General features: G+C 39.7%; 1 protein-coding gene across 18 annotated transcripts in view; it reads right to left on the reverse strand.

Annotated features, from left to right (window-relative positions):
* Positions 1–6,214: 6,214 nt before the first annotated feature.
* LOC105484436 (TNF superfamily member 4) overlaps positions 6,215–13,720 on the reverse strand; it is a 308,159-nt gene continuing 300,653 nt past the window's right edge. For 17 of the 18 annotated variants that reach the window (XM_071075841.1, XM_011746006.3, XM_011745998.3 and 14 more), the window contains 2 exons: positions 9,838–9,886; positions 6,215–8,162 (listed from right to left, as the gene is read on the reverse strand). In XM_071075841.1, coding sequence (XP_070931942.1) covers positions 7,813–8,162; positions 9,838–9,886 — 399 coding nt within the window. In that variant the 3' untranslated portion in view covers positions 6,215–7,812. Of the gene's footprint in view, positions 8,163–9,837; positions 9,887–13,720 lie in introns of those variants that run through there. The other variant, XR_003018679.2, reaches the window with a different exon arrangement.

A 13,720-nucleotide genomic window follows, 5' to 3' on the forward strand; every position in this document is an offset into this window, starting at 1 on the left:
GCTACCTACCGGGTTCTGTGCTTATTACCTGGGTGACGAAAAAATCTGTACACCGAACTCCCATGACACACAATTTACCTATAGAACAAACCTATGTGTGTACCCCTGAACCTAAAATAATTTTTTTTTAAAATAAAAAATGCAGACCTTGTATGGGAATTTTGTTAGCAATTTCAATTTTCAATCTCTGTCCCTGCCAAGTTTCTTCAAGGTAAATCAGTTAGTCATTCACAAACAAATATTCACTGGTCAACTTTATGGGCATAGCACTTTGTTAAGTAGAGAAACTTGTTATTATGGAACTTAAAAAAAAAAAAACTTGCATCAAATCACTATAATGCAAAATAGAAAATAATAAGTGCCATTAAAGAATTATATAATATATTACAGGAATTCAAAAAACGTAAAAGATGTATTCTTCCCAGTGGAATTAAAGAAGTTCTCATGGAGGAGTGTGTTTGAGCTGAGCCTTGAATGATGGTTACACATTTACTTTTCATATTATAAATAACAGTTTCAGAATAGAAAAACTATCCGCCATTGATATCATTAGTAAGAATAGTTTAAAACACATTTTAATGCCCTCTCCTCATTCTCCTATTTTTTAGACTTATACCCACATTATCAGAGGATATGCCCATTATATATCATAATCTTTTTTTATTTAAGCCTTGTATTTGTAAAAACCACATGTTTCATAGTCACCACAAGTCCCTAAGTCAATGACTCTTTAGCTACTTTAGCTGTCTGAAGCTCTTTTTCTAATAGATCCTTCAGGAAGGGCTCATAGGAACAATATTCCCTGAATTCTTAAAAGTTGAATATTAAGTCAAGTGTGGCAGCTCACACCTGTAATCCCAGCACTTTGGGAGGCCGAGGCGGGCGCATCACGAGGTCAGGAGATGGAGACCATCCTGGCTAACACAGTGAAACCCTGTCTCTACTAAAACTACAAAAAAATAGCCAGGCATGGTGGCAGGCGCCTGTAGTCCCAGCTACTCAGGTGGCTGAGGCAGGAGAATGGTGTGAACCCAGGAGGAGGAGCTTTCAGTGAGCTGAGATCGTGCCACTGCACTCCAGCCTGGGCGACAGAGTGAGACTCTGTCTCAAAAAAAAAAGTTGAGTATCAGTTTTGCTAGGCATACAATTCTTGACTCCTATTTTCTTTACTCAAGTATTTAAACTGTTATTCTGTTTCCTTCTGGCTTAAAATATTTCCGATAGGTTGAATAATGACCCCCCAAAATATGTATGTTCTAATGCCTGAAGCCTGTGAATGTTACCTCCTATCAAAACAGACTTTGCAGCCACCATTAAGTTAAAGATCTTGAGATGAGGAGATTATCCTGAATTTCCCAGGGGGTTCCTATATGTAATCATTTTTTATAAGAGAGAGACAGTGGCAGACTTGACTGTAGAAAGGAAAGAAAGCAATTTAACTATTGAAGCAATGGGAGAAAATGTGATATGATACAGGACTATTAACCAAAGAGTGAGAAATGACTCTAGAATCTGGAACTAACAAGGAGATGAGTTCTCCCAAGAGTCTCAAAAAGGAACCAGCTCTGTTAACAACATGCTTTTAGCCCCTCCAAGACTCATTTCAGACTTCTGACCTTCAGAACTGTCAGAGAATAAATTTTGTTGTTTTAAGCCACTTCATTCATGGTAATTTTTTACAGCAGATGTAGAAAACTAATAGAGTGTTAGTCTCAAAGAGTCTGATGATATCATTTTTGCCTAGATGCAGATAGAACTGGAGAAGCTGAAGCTCCACAGCAACACGATGAGCCAGAAGATCAGCAGCAATGGGCATGAGTTGCACAGCACCTGGCACTGTACTCCAAACTTTAGAGTAGAAAAATGGCTGTCCCTTCACTTTCACCTTCTAAATCTCATGCAAACTTTGCTTTGTTGCTACACAGGAAGAGGAATTCTGGAGACTATACTTCTAGCTTGGCTAACTTGTGTTAGTACAAACCCACCACATGTCACCCCTTGTCGACTTGACATCTACACACACCTCTTTAATCATGCCTAACCTCCAAATAAAGAGAATGGTAAAATATTGCTTCTACCTAATGATGCCAATATCTATTGTATAATCAAAAACATGTTAGCTTTCTCCTGCAAATAAGATACAAGTTTTTTATCTATCTTTGGATGATATTCCTTCTTCCTCTAGCTGAGTCATACTCCCTCTTTGATATTCTTTAACATAAATGATAAGATATAAAATGAATTACCATTAACACATGTTAAATTAGAATTAAGAGGAATGGGAGAGTGGAAGGAAAGCATTGGCTAATACATAGACAAATATATTCATACCGAAATAAGAAAGAAGCTAATAACCATTAGCCTTTGTTTCTAAAATTGGTCTTATAGTCATAGATGGTATTTTTAACTTCCTTTTACCACTCTTTATCCCCTGCCATTGACCCTTGCCAACAGTTCCCAGAGCTGGTTTCTTCCAATTTTCAGATCTTGACTTAAACGTCATCTCCCCAAAGAGACCTTGTCTCTTTCCAATTTCAAGCAGACCATCCCATTTTTTTCTCATAGCATTCTGATTTTTTCTTTCAAATTATATGTGTTCACGGTTTCTTGTTTCTTCACGCCTCTCAAAATAACAATATTTTTGAATGAATGAACAAATTAGTTCCTCCCTTTCTTTACCACTCATATGTACCAATCCCAAAGTGCTATTAGTTTTTTATTCCTGATATATTTCAGATCCATTCATTTCTTTCCAGTCATCAGCACTCAGTTTCTTATCTGATATCCTGGCTTCTAGCTTCTCTTCAATCCAATTCATACTACTCACTGTATTCAACGCTTGGTAAGAAGAAATGATTTCATATTTGTCTTTACATTTCTAGTACCTAGCACTGTAGACACACAATACACACAGTAGAAATTCAATCAGTGTCTATGGATGAATGGATAAAGTATCATTAATTATATAAGTAATGTATTATAAAATCTACTGACTCTGTCTCAGGTCTCCTTATGTTACAAATTGACACCCTAGAAATGAAAATTCATAGATGAAATTATTTTAGACTTTCAAATGTCTGCCTTTGCAAAAACTACTATTTATTTGAACTAATAAAATGAGAATTAACCATACATGCAATGAGAATTGTTTATTACTTACCTAGAAGTAGTGTGTTTGCATCAGTGTTCAAGAGTTTAAAATAGTATGAACATGATTAAAGGGATAGAAATAGCATTAATTTAAATAATTAAAATAATTTGGTATATTTTATCAATGCTACTTACTGATGCAACAGTATTTTGAAGTGCATCTAGGTAATGCAAGTGTGTTAGGGATAGGATGAACAATGGACATGATAGCAACAAGTATTTGGGAGAGCAAAAGAGATCAAGCTCAGCTAATTTTTACTTCTCTCAAGGAAACAGATGACCACTAAGTACCTAGCACAATGCCTGGCATAGAGTAGAAGTAGAAAAAATTTATGTCAAACTGGCTGATTGTTGATGGTTTTATAATAGTAAATGAGATTTTCATAAATTGAAAAGGTATTTTTACGAAATGGGCCAAAATGAAAAATGGAAACATGTTTATGCCTTTACCCAACATCATGAACCAGGAAGAGGGACTTGCCAAGGAGGATAGAATGTTCTATTTTGAGCATACTAAGTAGAGGAGCCCATTATATCCATACAGAGCTGCCTAGAGGCAGGGTAGCAGTGGTTAAAAGTGTGGTCTTAGGTGTTAACTACCCTTGATCTTGAATCTAAGCCCCACCATTTAGTAGCTGCATGCATTTAGACAAGTTCATCTCTTAGAGTCTCAAGTTTTCACATGTAAAATGGGAATTATACCACTTACCTCACAGAATTGTTGAGACAATAGAAATAACAATTTATATAAATGGCTAATATGATGCCTGGTACAGGGAAATAACTCAGTAAATGATATTTTATTACTAATAACACAAGTGATTACACAAATGAGGCACTGGAGTAGAAGACATCTGGGCTGAAAAATGGTCTTAGGTATTGCTGATGTGGGAGCAGTGATTGAAGGCACAAGAATCAATGAGATTGGAAAGGGTATAGAGTAGAGACCACAACTCAAATGCCTTAAGGCCTTCAGCAGTGAGTTGGTGTAAGTACATTTGCATATTGTGTGGGTGATGGAGAAATGGAGAGCATGGAGTCTCCTTAAAGAAGGAAGTTGCCACTCTGAGAAGGTTGCCGCCATGCCAAAATTGGGCCCAGCATCACCAGATCTCGTTTCTGTTTTTGGTTTTGTTATCAAAAAAGAAGACCAAAAATTTCCCGATATTTAAATGTCAGCTACTAAATTCAACTTAACAAACAGGTGAAACACATACATAGGCTAGACTGTGGCTTATTGGCTACCAGATTGCAGTTTCTAATGTAAAGAAAGAATAGGGCTGAGAGTAGAGTCCTGTAGTACAACAGCATTAAAGGGGTGGCCAGAGAAAGAGGAGGGGTGATGAAGACTAAGAAAGGCAGAGAACAGAGAGAGAAAGAGAAGACCAGAAAAGGGTGAGGTCAAAAGAGCCAGGGAATAGAAGTGTTTTAGGGAGGACAGCAACATCAGCATCATCAAAAGTAGCACAGAGATCACTGTGGCCAGACTATGCTACACAAACCCATTAATAGTTTTGACCTCTTATTGAGACAGCAGATGTAATTACTACTAAGGAGAGAGGACATAAGAAATCATCCAGGGTTAGAAATGAGGTTCTGAGGAAAGGAAAAACAGCACTTGGTAGAACACTATTTAAATCAGTCTCTTAAACTATGAAAAGGGACTCTAAGGACTTCCAGTGAGCATCTTTTCAAAAACAAAGATGAGCTCTGCCACCTCAACCATCCCTCAGATGTGTCTCTGATGGCTAAAACTGGAGGCAAGTAGGAAACTGGAAAGCTTGCCCCGTCCTCCCCTCTTCAGAGGCTGAGCTAATCAGAACATGGAGAAAAGAAGGATAAATGAACACTCCAACACTCTAACCAGTAGTGAATTCTGAGATCTTTTATTTGTTTCCATGTAAATAGCAATATTACTATTAACTATATTATTAATATCAATATTAATACTCTCTGAGAGCCAGGAAAGCACTAAATACAAAATTATGGCTTAAAATAGGGGACCTGCCCAGTATACTTAAGAACAAATTATGATTTGGATTGGGATTGGAATCCCTTAAGCATTTTCTAAATAGAAAATCTCTAAGTAACAATTGATAACTGCTCTTGAAGGACTCACAAAGATGTCTGAGGGAAGATCTAAGCTTGTCCGGAAAAACATACATTCAACATAGTAAAGGAGAAGGTTACACTCCTTGACTCATAGCAACAAGAACATAGACATTTAATATGTGCATTCACAGCTAACACTGTAAGCATAAGATTCTAAACTGTTAGATATTTAACATTCCTCTCATTCAACAGAAAGAAAAGCAAGACCCAGAAATGGGAAATGACTTTCCCAAGGTTACTTGGCTAGTTAGTGGCTAAGTCAAATTTAAAATTCTGATCTTGTCACTTTTCAATTCTCTTTCCACAAAACTCTGCCGTGTGTATAGAAGGGGTAATTCTCCCTGTGAAGGACATGACTTAAAAGGACTGAGACACACAACACATATTTTTTGATGGAAGGAAGGTAGAGTGAGGCTGGTGCATAGCAGAAATATCCCTGTGTGGTTGAAGAGGCCAGCATGGGAAGAGCCGGCCAGGTGCACCCAAAGGGAGTGAGCACCTATGAGAGGGGACCATGACATCAAGCACAAACAACGTACACGACAATTATATTTAGGCCTGGCATGTGCACTGCACATCCATGAGAAATATAGACAAAAATTCCAAACTTAAAAAATGAATCAGGCATTTTCTTAAATATTACCTATAGTCATAAACATTTACTTTGTTGGATATAACTCACTGAGTAACTGCAATTTTGCGGAACATTGTCAATAACAAAAAGTGAACTACACACACACACACACACACACACACACACAATCTTCTGAGTAGTGAAGCCAGATATCACTGAATATCTGTCTCGGAATGATTCTTGTAAATGTAAGTATTTAGCCCAGTGCCTGGTCCACAGTAGGCCCTCCATAGATATTTAGCTATGATTATAATTCTGTGAGTGCCCTGGCAGTCACTCAGAACTTGATTCCTCTTACCTTACATATAATTTCTTCTATTTAGCATTTTATTTACCTTCCTTCATAACAGATTAAAATAGAGGGATGGGAATATAGTTGAAGATATACTTAAGAGGAAATAGAAAACAGGGGGAAAAAAATCCAACTGAGACCGTTTAGTGTAAGGGCGAACAGCCCTCCACCTTTCTGGAGATTCTAGAGATAATTGTAGCACAGTACAAGTCCTTGATAACACAGAATCATCCAGAAAGATTCTGTGATATGTTGTATCCTCTATTTAAAATGTCAGGGAAACATTTGCTACAATTTAAAAATATATATCTCAAAACTTTATGTTTGTGAAAGTTTTGGCACAGAGAAGTTACAAATCATCTGGAAAGTTGACATGAAAAATCAGATTATCCACAGCGTCATAAGCATAACACATTATATCAAGTCAAGGGGACATTTCAACTAAACATAAGGGGATCCTATTCCATTGAAGCCCTGGCATTGGCTGATTATAGACCCTTCTAGTTTCAGTTATCAATGTGAGACTATATGTGGTCTATGGTATTTCTAGACAGAGATCATTATTTTTCATAAGGCACAATAACTTCTTAGTGCTATTTGACATTTGATATCAAATTGAATTTGATAATAAGATCACCTCATTTCTTGAAACCAGCAATGTGTAAGTGTGTAAAAGACATGGAGCTGAGTGTGTATCTCAGCATAGGCAGGAGGATGAGCATGTGTTGCTTTGCCTGTCTGTGGCAAAGAATGTGTTTTCCTCCCCAGACTATTAAAATCTGTACTGACTTTTACCCTGAGATGTCTAGTTCCCTGCTATCCTGTACAGTAAAGTTAACCCTTCACAATAAGTTAGCTCACTCTCCCTGTATAGAAGAAAATCTCTCTTAAGTCACTGATTAGATTCTTCACAGCATCACATCCCCGGACAGTTCTTTGAAGGGAAATTTCTATTAACTATGTTTGGAGGCTGGGAAAGCAAAATGGTAAAGAAAAAAAGCTCGTGGTATTTCTTAGACGGCTCTCTTCAAGTCCTGATTTTTCACAAGCTGATTCTTCTTTTGAACCCCCACCAAACGAAAAAGTTTAAATTTAGGCAAAATGCAAACTGAAACCAATTTAACCTTGGAGAGGCCGCTTTGGCTTCCAGGGGTTGGTTCATACCACCTTTGGCAGATTCATAATCCCACTCCTTCACTCCTTGCTCCTCTTCATTTTGATAATGCCACACACATGTCAGATTTCCAGCAAATGGTAGTCAGGTACCGTTTTCAGTGACATAAGTTTATTATGACAATTGCCTGACCAATAGAAACAATGCGTCTTGAAGAAGAGGCATCTATTTTTTCTTTCTCACAAAGGTGCCTAGTAGGCTCAAGGCAATCTTGGGGTGTGAGGGCTAGGCAATTTAGAAAATATAAGGATAAATAAGATTAAGCGGTATATAAAATAAGTTTTAAATATCCCTGAGGGGTGGGGGCGGGAGGGCCGGGATCTGCTTCTTGTCACATCCCACGTGGCTGAGCTGGGAGGCTCCTTCACTTGCAATGAAGAATCCATGTCCTGTCCACCCCCAACTTGGTGTTCATGCTGGTGCCTGGTTTTAGACGTTGCCATCAGCCCCTCAGAGGACGCAGAATTCACCAGGATTTTGATGGATAAGAATCAGTTCTCCACCATTCACATGGAAGTCATCCAGGGAGGTATTGTCAGTGGTCACATTCAAGTAGACTTTGTCTTTGTAAGTCAGAGAAGCCACCATCAAGGAGTTGACAGACCTGACCTTCTTCAGTTGGAAGAGGGGCTCCTCATCCTTCTGGTAATGAAGGCTGATGTTGACTTCCTGGGAGAAGTAGCCCTTCAGGGAGATGAGATAAAACCCATCACAGTTGATGATAACTGAGTTGTTCTGCACCTTCATGATTTCATCCTCCTTTTGTGAAGTGAGGATGAAACCCTCCTCCTTCTTATATTCTAGGAAAGATAGGGGGAAAAATGTTAATTAATTCCTAAGCATAGAATTGGGTAACAAACTTCTAGTACATCTGCAATCAGATGAAGAGAAAGTGATAGGGAGAGATTTTCAAAAATTAAAAGCAGTGAGCTGAGATCGCGCCACTGCACTCCAGCCTGGGTAACAGAGTAAGTCTCTGTCTCAAAAAAATAAAAAGAAAAAAGAAAAAAAGAAAGAAAGAAAAGAAAAGAGTAAAAGCAGGAGAGCACTGTGTTTCTACCTGCGGCGTGGAAACTGCTTTACCTGTGGAATGGAAGAAGGGGCAATGCTAACACTAGTGGCCAAGAGAGTCTCAGATGGGGCTGAGATTCAGGAGCTGAGAGATTACAGAAATTGTCACAAAGCACCTATGGCAGGACAGGTGGCTTCAGGGTTTCCCTAATTTTTCAGAACAGGGATGGATTGACCACTTCAGTGCCTCCTTTCTTGCTCAGTGGATGAACTATGGGCAAAGGGTGGCAGTAGTGCCCCATGCCTTAGCCCTGCATGCTACCCATACTCTGAAGCTTGACTCAAAGCACTTGTTTTCAACTGTTGTCTTTCTGTCATCTGACCATGAAATGCAAATTTTCCACATGCCCCAGACATTGGACCCATCCACAGCAGTTACTAGCGGCCTTTGTTAGCAGTCTCTTAAGCTTAATAATGCAGCTGTGCACAGCATATCTGTGGATTCAGGGTGGCCTCTCAAAGCTGCGGGTGGAAGAGCTCAAGGGCACATACTTACTTCTCTTCTCTACCTCCTATTGCTAGTTTTTCCCGGAAGGTACTTTGGGAAGAGTCACTACCACAGGAGAAAGAAAAGGAGGAAGAGGAGTAGGAGGCAGTGATAGATTAAGTTGTTTTGTGCAGGGCCATCCCAAGTGCAAGCCAAAAAGCCTGAACTTCTTTTATTTCCATATTAGCACTAAAATCATCCTGAATAGCCAAGTAACCACATCTTGGACACACTCTGTTCTGGTCCATGTTCTTTCATTAAGCAAAAGAATAGGTCCCCACTGCTAGTCACAATTCAGTAATTCTTGCTTTGTACCAGTGCAGAGGGATGTACTTTGAACTAAAAATGGGGACCACTTATGGAGGGCAAGAAATACTCCCCTTCCCTCAGGCTCAGGAGAACTTAACTAAAAAATGAATATTCGTGTGGAAACCACTAGGGGTTATGCTAGCGTTAATCACGGACCCAAACAATCTTCTCTCTGGAGTCAAAGTTTTTATTCTATCAAGGGCTTCCCCCAACTTTCATTAAGGTAAACTCTTGCCCCAGAATACAATTAGCAGGTAATAATGTGTCTTACAGTCAGACAGACTTGTAAGAAGTAAAGCCTTAGTTTCCCTAACTAAGAAATGGAAATAATTTCTACCCAGAAGTTTCCGTGGAGGATTAAATGAGGAACATAAAGTGATTAGTACAGAGACAAACACATATTTGATGAATAATTAATCCCCTTTTCTCTTTATACACCTGTATCCCTAATGAAAATAATATGCAGGCTACAACAATTCTGGGATTTAATTGGAATTTAATTCCTTCCCTAAGGAAAAGGAGAGATCTTGTGTTCTAGAGGAAATTAAGAGACTGAAGAGAAGATTCTTTCAAAAATATGAATCAATTAAACTTCTGACAACACTTACCAGTAAATTGTACTTTGATACTTTGAATTCGAGGATACTGATGTGATACCTGAGGGAGGAAGAAACATATTTTTAGGAAAAAAACATGAACAAATGAAATTCGCAAGTCATATTCAAAGGAACAGTGAAGCAGAAATGAAGTAGCCTGAAAAAAAAAAAAAAACACTTTCCTTTTTTTTTTTTTTTGAGTCAGGGTCTCATTCTGACACCCAGACTGGAGTGCAGTGACACAATCATGGCTCACTGCAGCCTTGACCTCCCTGGGCTCAGTGATCCTCCCACCTCAGTCTGCTGAGTAGCTGGGACTATAGACACGTACCACCACACCTGATTAATTTTTGTTTTTTGGAGTTTTGGGGGTAGGGATGGAAATGGGGTTTTGCGTATTGCCCAGGCCAGTCTCAAACTCCTGACCTCAAGCAATCCTCTCACCCAACCTCCCAAAGTGCTGGAATTACAGGCGTGAGCTGCCATGCCTGGCCCTGACTTTTTCTATGAAGATTGGACCTAGACTTCCACCTGCCCCCTTGCTTTTCCATAACATCTCTTAAGATAAATTAGGACTATTGTGCTCTTTCATGCAAGCGTCTGAGATCTGTCCACATCTCTGCCAAACTCTTCTTTGGTATACTGTTTTGTCTCACTGTGTCCCAATTTCCCATTTTGGATAACGCAGCACTATAGTCATAGTGTTAAGAAACCCATTCAGTTGTAGAGATTCCCTCATGGAGAGTGCTGTGTTCAATCAATACATCATGGCCACAGACTCCCAGAATGCACTGGGAGTGAGTTCTGGAAGCTTCCGGCATGTTTGGTCTTTCACTTTAATGCAGGAGTAAAAGCATCCTATTTTCAGGAGACAAAGGCAATAAAAACTGTCCCAATCCATCAGATCTCAATATATTTGGTGTAGCTTTTTTAAACATTGGATCTTTCTCTTCAACAGCTTACAAAACCTAACCTGAATTAAGTCAGTACTCATTGCAAAAAGAGAAGTAAAACAGTGAAGAGAGGAATCCTGATAGATAAAACGTTTATAGTACTTTTGTGGTTAAAAGAACAAAGAAGCTCAATATGGAGCCAACTCCAAGATCTCTTAAGTAAAAAAAAAGTGGGGGGATGGACAGAATTATACATGAAGTCTATTGCCATTTGTGTTAAATAATAATAATAACACCTATATGGGCACTGTAAGAATATACAGTATATTAATGTATCTGAAAGAATACACAAGGCACTAGTTGCAAATGTTGTCCCTGGAGAAAAAAATTGGAAGCCTGAGGTCAGGAGTAGGATTGACCTTTACTTCTCATGGTCTAATTTTTTTTAAAAATGTTGTGCCATATGTTTGTATTACCTACTAAAAAAGAAAATAGAAAAAAATGTCTGCTGGGCACGGTGGCTCATGCCTGTAATCCCAGCACTTTGGGAGGCCAAGGTGGGCGGATCAGCTGAGATCAGGAGTTCAAGACCAGCCTGGCCAACATGGTGAAACCCTGTCTCTACTAAAAAAAAAAAAAAAAAAAAAAATTATCTAGGCATGGTGGCACGTGCCTATAATCCCAGCTACTTAGGAAGCTGAGGCAGGAGAATCACTGAAACCTGGGAGGCACAGGTTACAGTGAGCCAAGATCGCACCACTGCACTTCAGCCTAAGCGACAGAGTGAGACTCCATCTCAAAAAAAACATCTATTATGCCTGCCAAGAACAACGGCTCTTCCCACAAGGTTATTTTGGCATGACGTCCTAATCAAAAATGAGGAGACAGATTTGTTTTCATGCCCTGGGTAGTGGAATTCCTGTTTCCCACTCTCCTGGCACACTAGCAGCTTTAGTCAAGCATATTCCACTGGCACCTGCCCACACAGATGAGGAATTCCCTACTTCTGTTATAAGCATAATCACAAGCCTTACCAAGCTAAAACCAACAGGCAGCATAAGAAGAATGCAGAGCCATTCTGAGCCCTGCCAGGGACTGGGCTGCAGGAACAATATGAGTTCAATGTGCTGAGCACATGGAGAGAGGCACTGACTTGGGTAGAAGCAGAAGTCTTTAGCTTGCCCGCTTCCGTGTACTGTTCACGGCATGATGGCTAATCAGTGTCCTTCGTGCTTAAGGGCAATGCTCTGGAAGAAAACCTGTCAGACAGCAAAGTACCCTCCCACCATAGTTCCCTGGGTAAAGAAATGTTTCCAGTGCTCTCTGGGCTAGTTAGTGCCAGCATGAATTGCCACGTGCTAAATGTCAGAAAGAAGCCGTCTGTGGAGTAGCCCAACAGCACAGGCCTCAGCGTGCAGTGACAGAGTGCTAATGCCAGGCAGGCAGGCGCTGTGCCAACTTAAGCAAGTTTCATAATCTCCTTAGATGGCAGTTTCTCATCTTTAAAAGTCACTAGAAGATCAGGGGCATTCCTTTCAGCACTAGCTTTCCATGATTTAGATTTTAAAAGTTGCGACTTTAATTTAATAAAAAAGAAAAAAACCTAAAGCTTCCTCATTCTCAAATTTACTTTCACTCCCTGATCTAAAAGCTCTTGTGATTTGATTATTTTGACTGACTTTGCAAAGATCTCCAAAAATATCCTGCAACCTAAGAAATGTTCCAACTTTTGAAGTGCCCTGATGAAGTAAGGGTGGTGGTGACCAAACATTCTCTGAGACCATGATGCTGACAGGCAGTGAGTGAGTAAAGCACATGTGACATCCTCCGGGTTGGAGTCTAGATTTCCAGTAGATCAACCTGGAGGAAGCTGATCTACTGAAACTCCAGACTCAGGCATCCTGTTCCTTCTCCTGAAGGTCATGTAGGGGTAGAAGTTTGCATATCCTCAGAAGTCTCTTACTAACATCGATACCATCAAGTTGAGGCAATGTTGTGAAGTAGAAGAAGATGATCCTTCCTCTTGTTCATTGGTCTTCCAACCCTCTTCCCCCTCATCCTCCATACCTGATGACCTCATGCTGACTACCCCAGTACCCAGAGACACCCCCACAGTGCCCAAGTCAAAGTGCTGAAGAGCCTGGCTCCAACCTCATTGTCAAGCCTTAGTGCCACATATATCCTTTCTGTGTCTAATGTCTATCTAGCTATTTGTTCTGATCTCCTTGCACTTGGGTAGGCAGCCTGGTAGGATGGCACAAAGAGCATAGATTTTGGAGTCAGATTTAGTTCAAACTGTGACTTTTCTGGTTCTTTGAATTTGGAAAAGTTGTAGCATTTCTTAGCTTTAGCCTTTATACATGTGAAAATAAGACATAATACTGTTGGTGGAACTTTCCAGAAGATGAACCCCAAGTTTAGATAGGATAACTTAAAGCATCCAGCAGTTTGCCAGCACATGGTACATGGTAAGCATTTTTAAAAAGTAGGCCAGGTGCAGTGGCTCACACTTGTAATCCCAGTACTTTGGGAGGCCGAGGCAGGCAGATCACATGAGATCAGGAGTTTGAGACCAGACTGGCCAACATGGCAAAAGCCCATCTCTATAAAAAATACAAAAATTAGCAAGGCGTGGTGGCATGCACCTGTAGTCTTAGCTACTGGGGAAGAATCGCTTGGACCCAGGAGACAGAGGTTGCAGTGAGCCGAGATCCCACCACTCCTCCAGTATGTCCCTCCATCTGTCTCTGCCCATTAAAATCTTACCATCTTCAAGGCCTAAATCAAATCCTTGAGTTTCAGTTTCTGTATTCCCATACAAGTATTTAAAGTCACTCATTCACACAGAAGTTTATAGAAGCTTTGTTCATAATTGTCAAAACTTGGAAGCAGCCAAAATGTCCTTCAGTAGGTGAATGGATAAATAAACTGATACAACCATACAATGGAACATTATTCAGCACTAAAAATAAATGAACTATCAAGCTGTGAAAAGACATGGA

The sequence above is a fragment of the Macaca nemestrina genome, chromosome 1 (assembly GCF_043159975.1).
Source record: "Macaca nemestrina isolate mMacNem1 chromosome 1, mMacNem.hap1, whole genome shotgun sequence".
NCBI classification, from domain to species: Eukaryota; Metazoa; Chordata; class Mammalia; order Primates; family Cercopithecidae; genus Macaca; species Macaca nemestrina.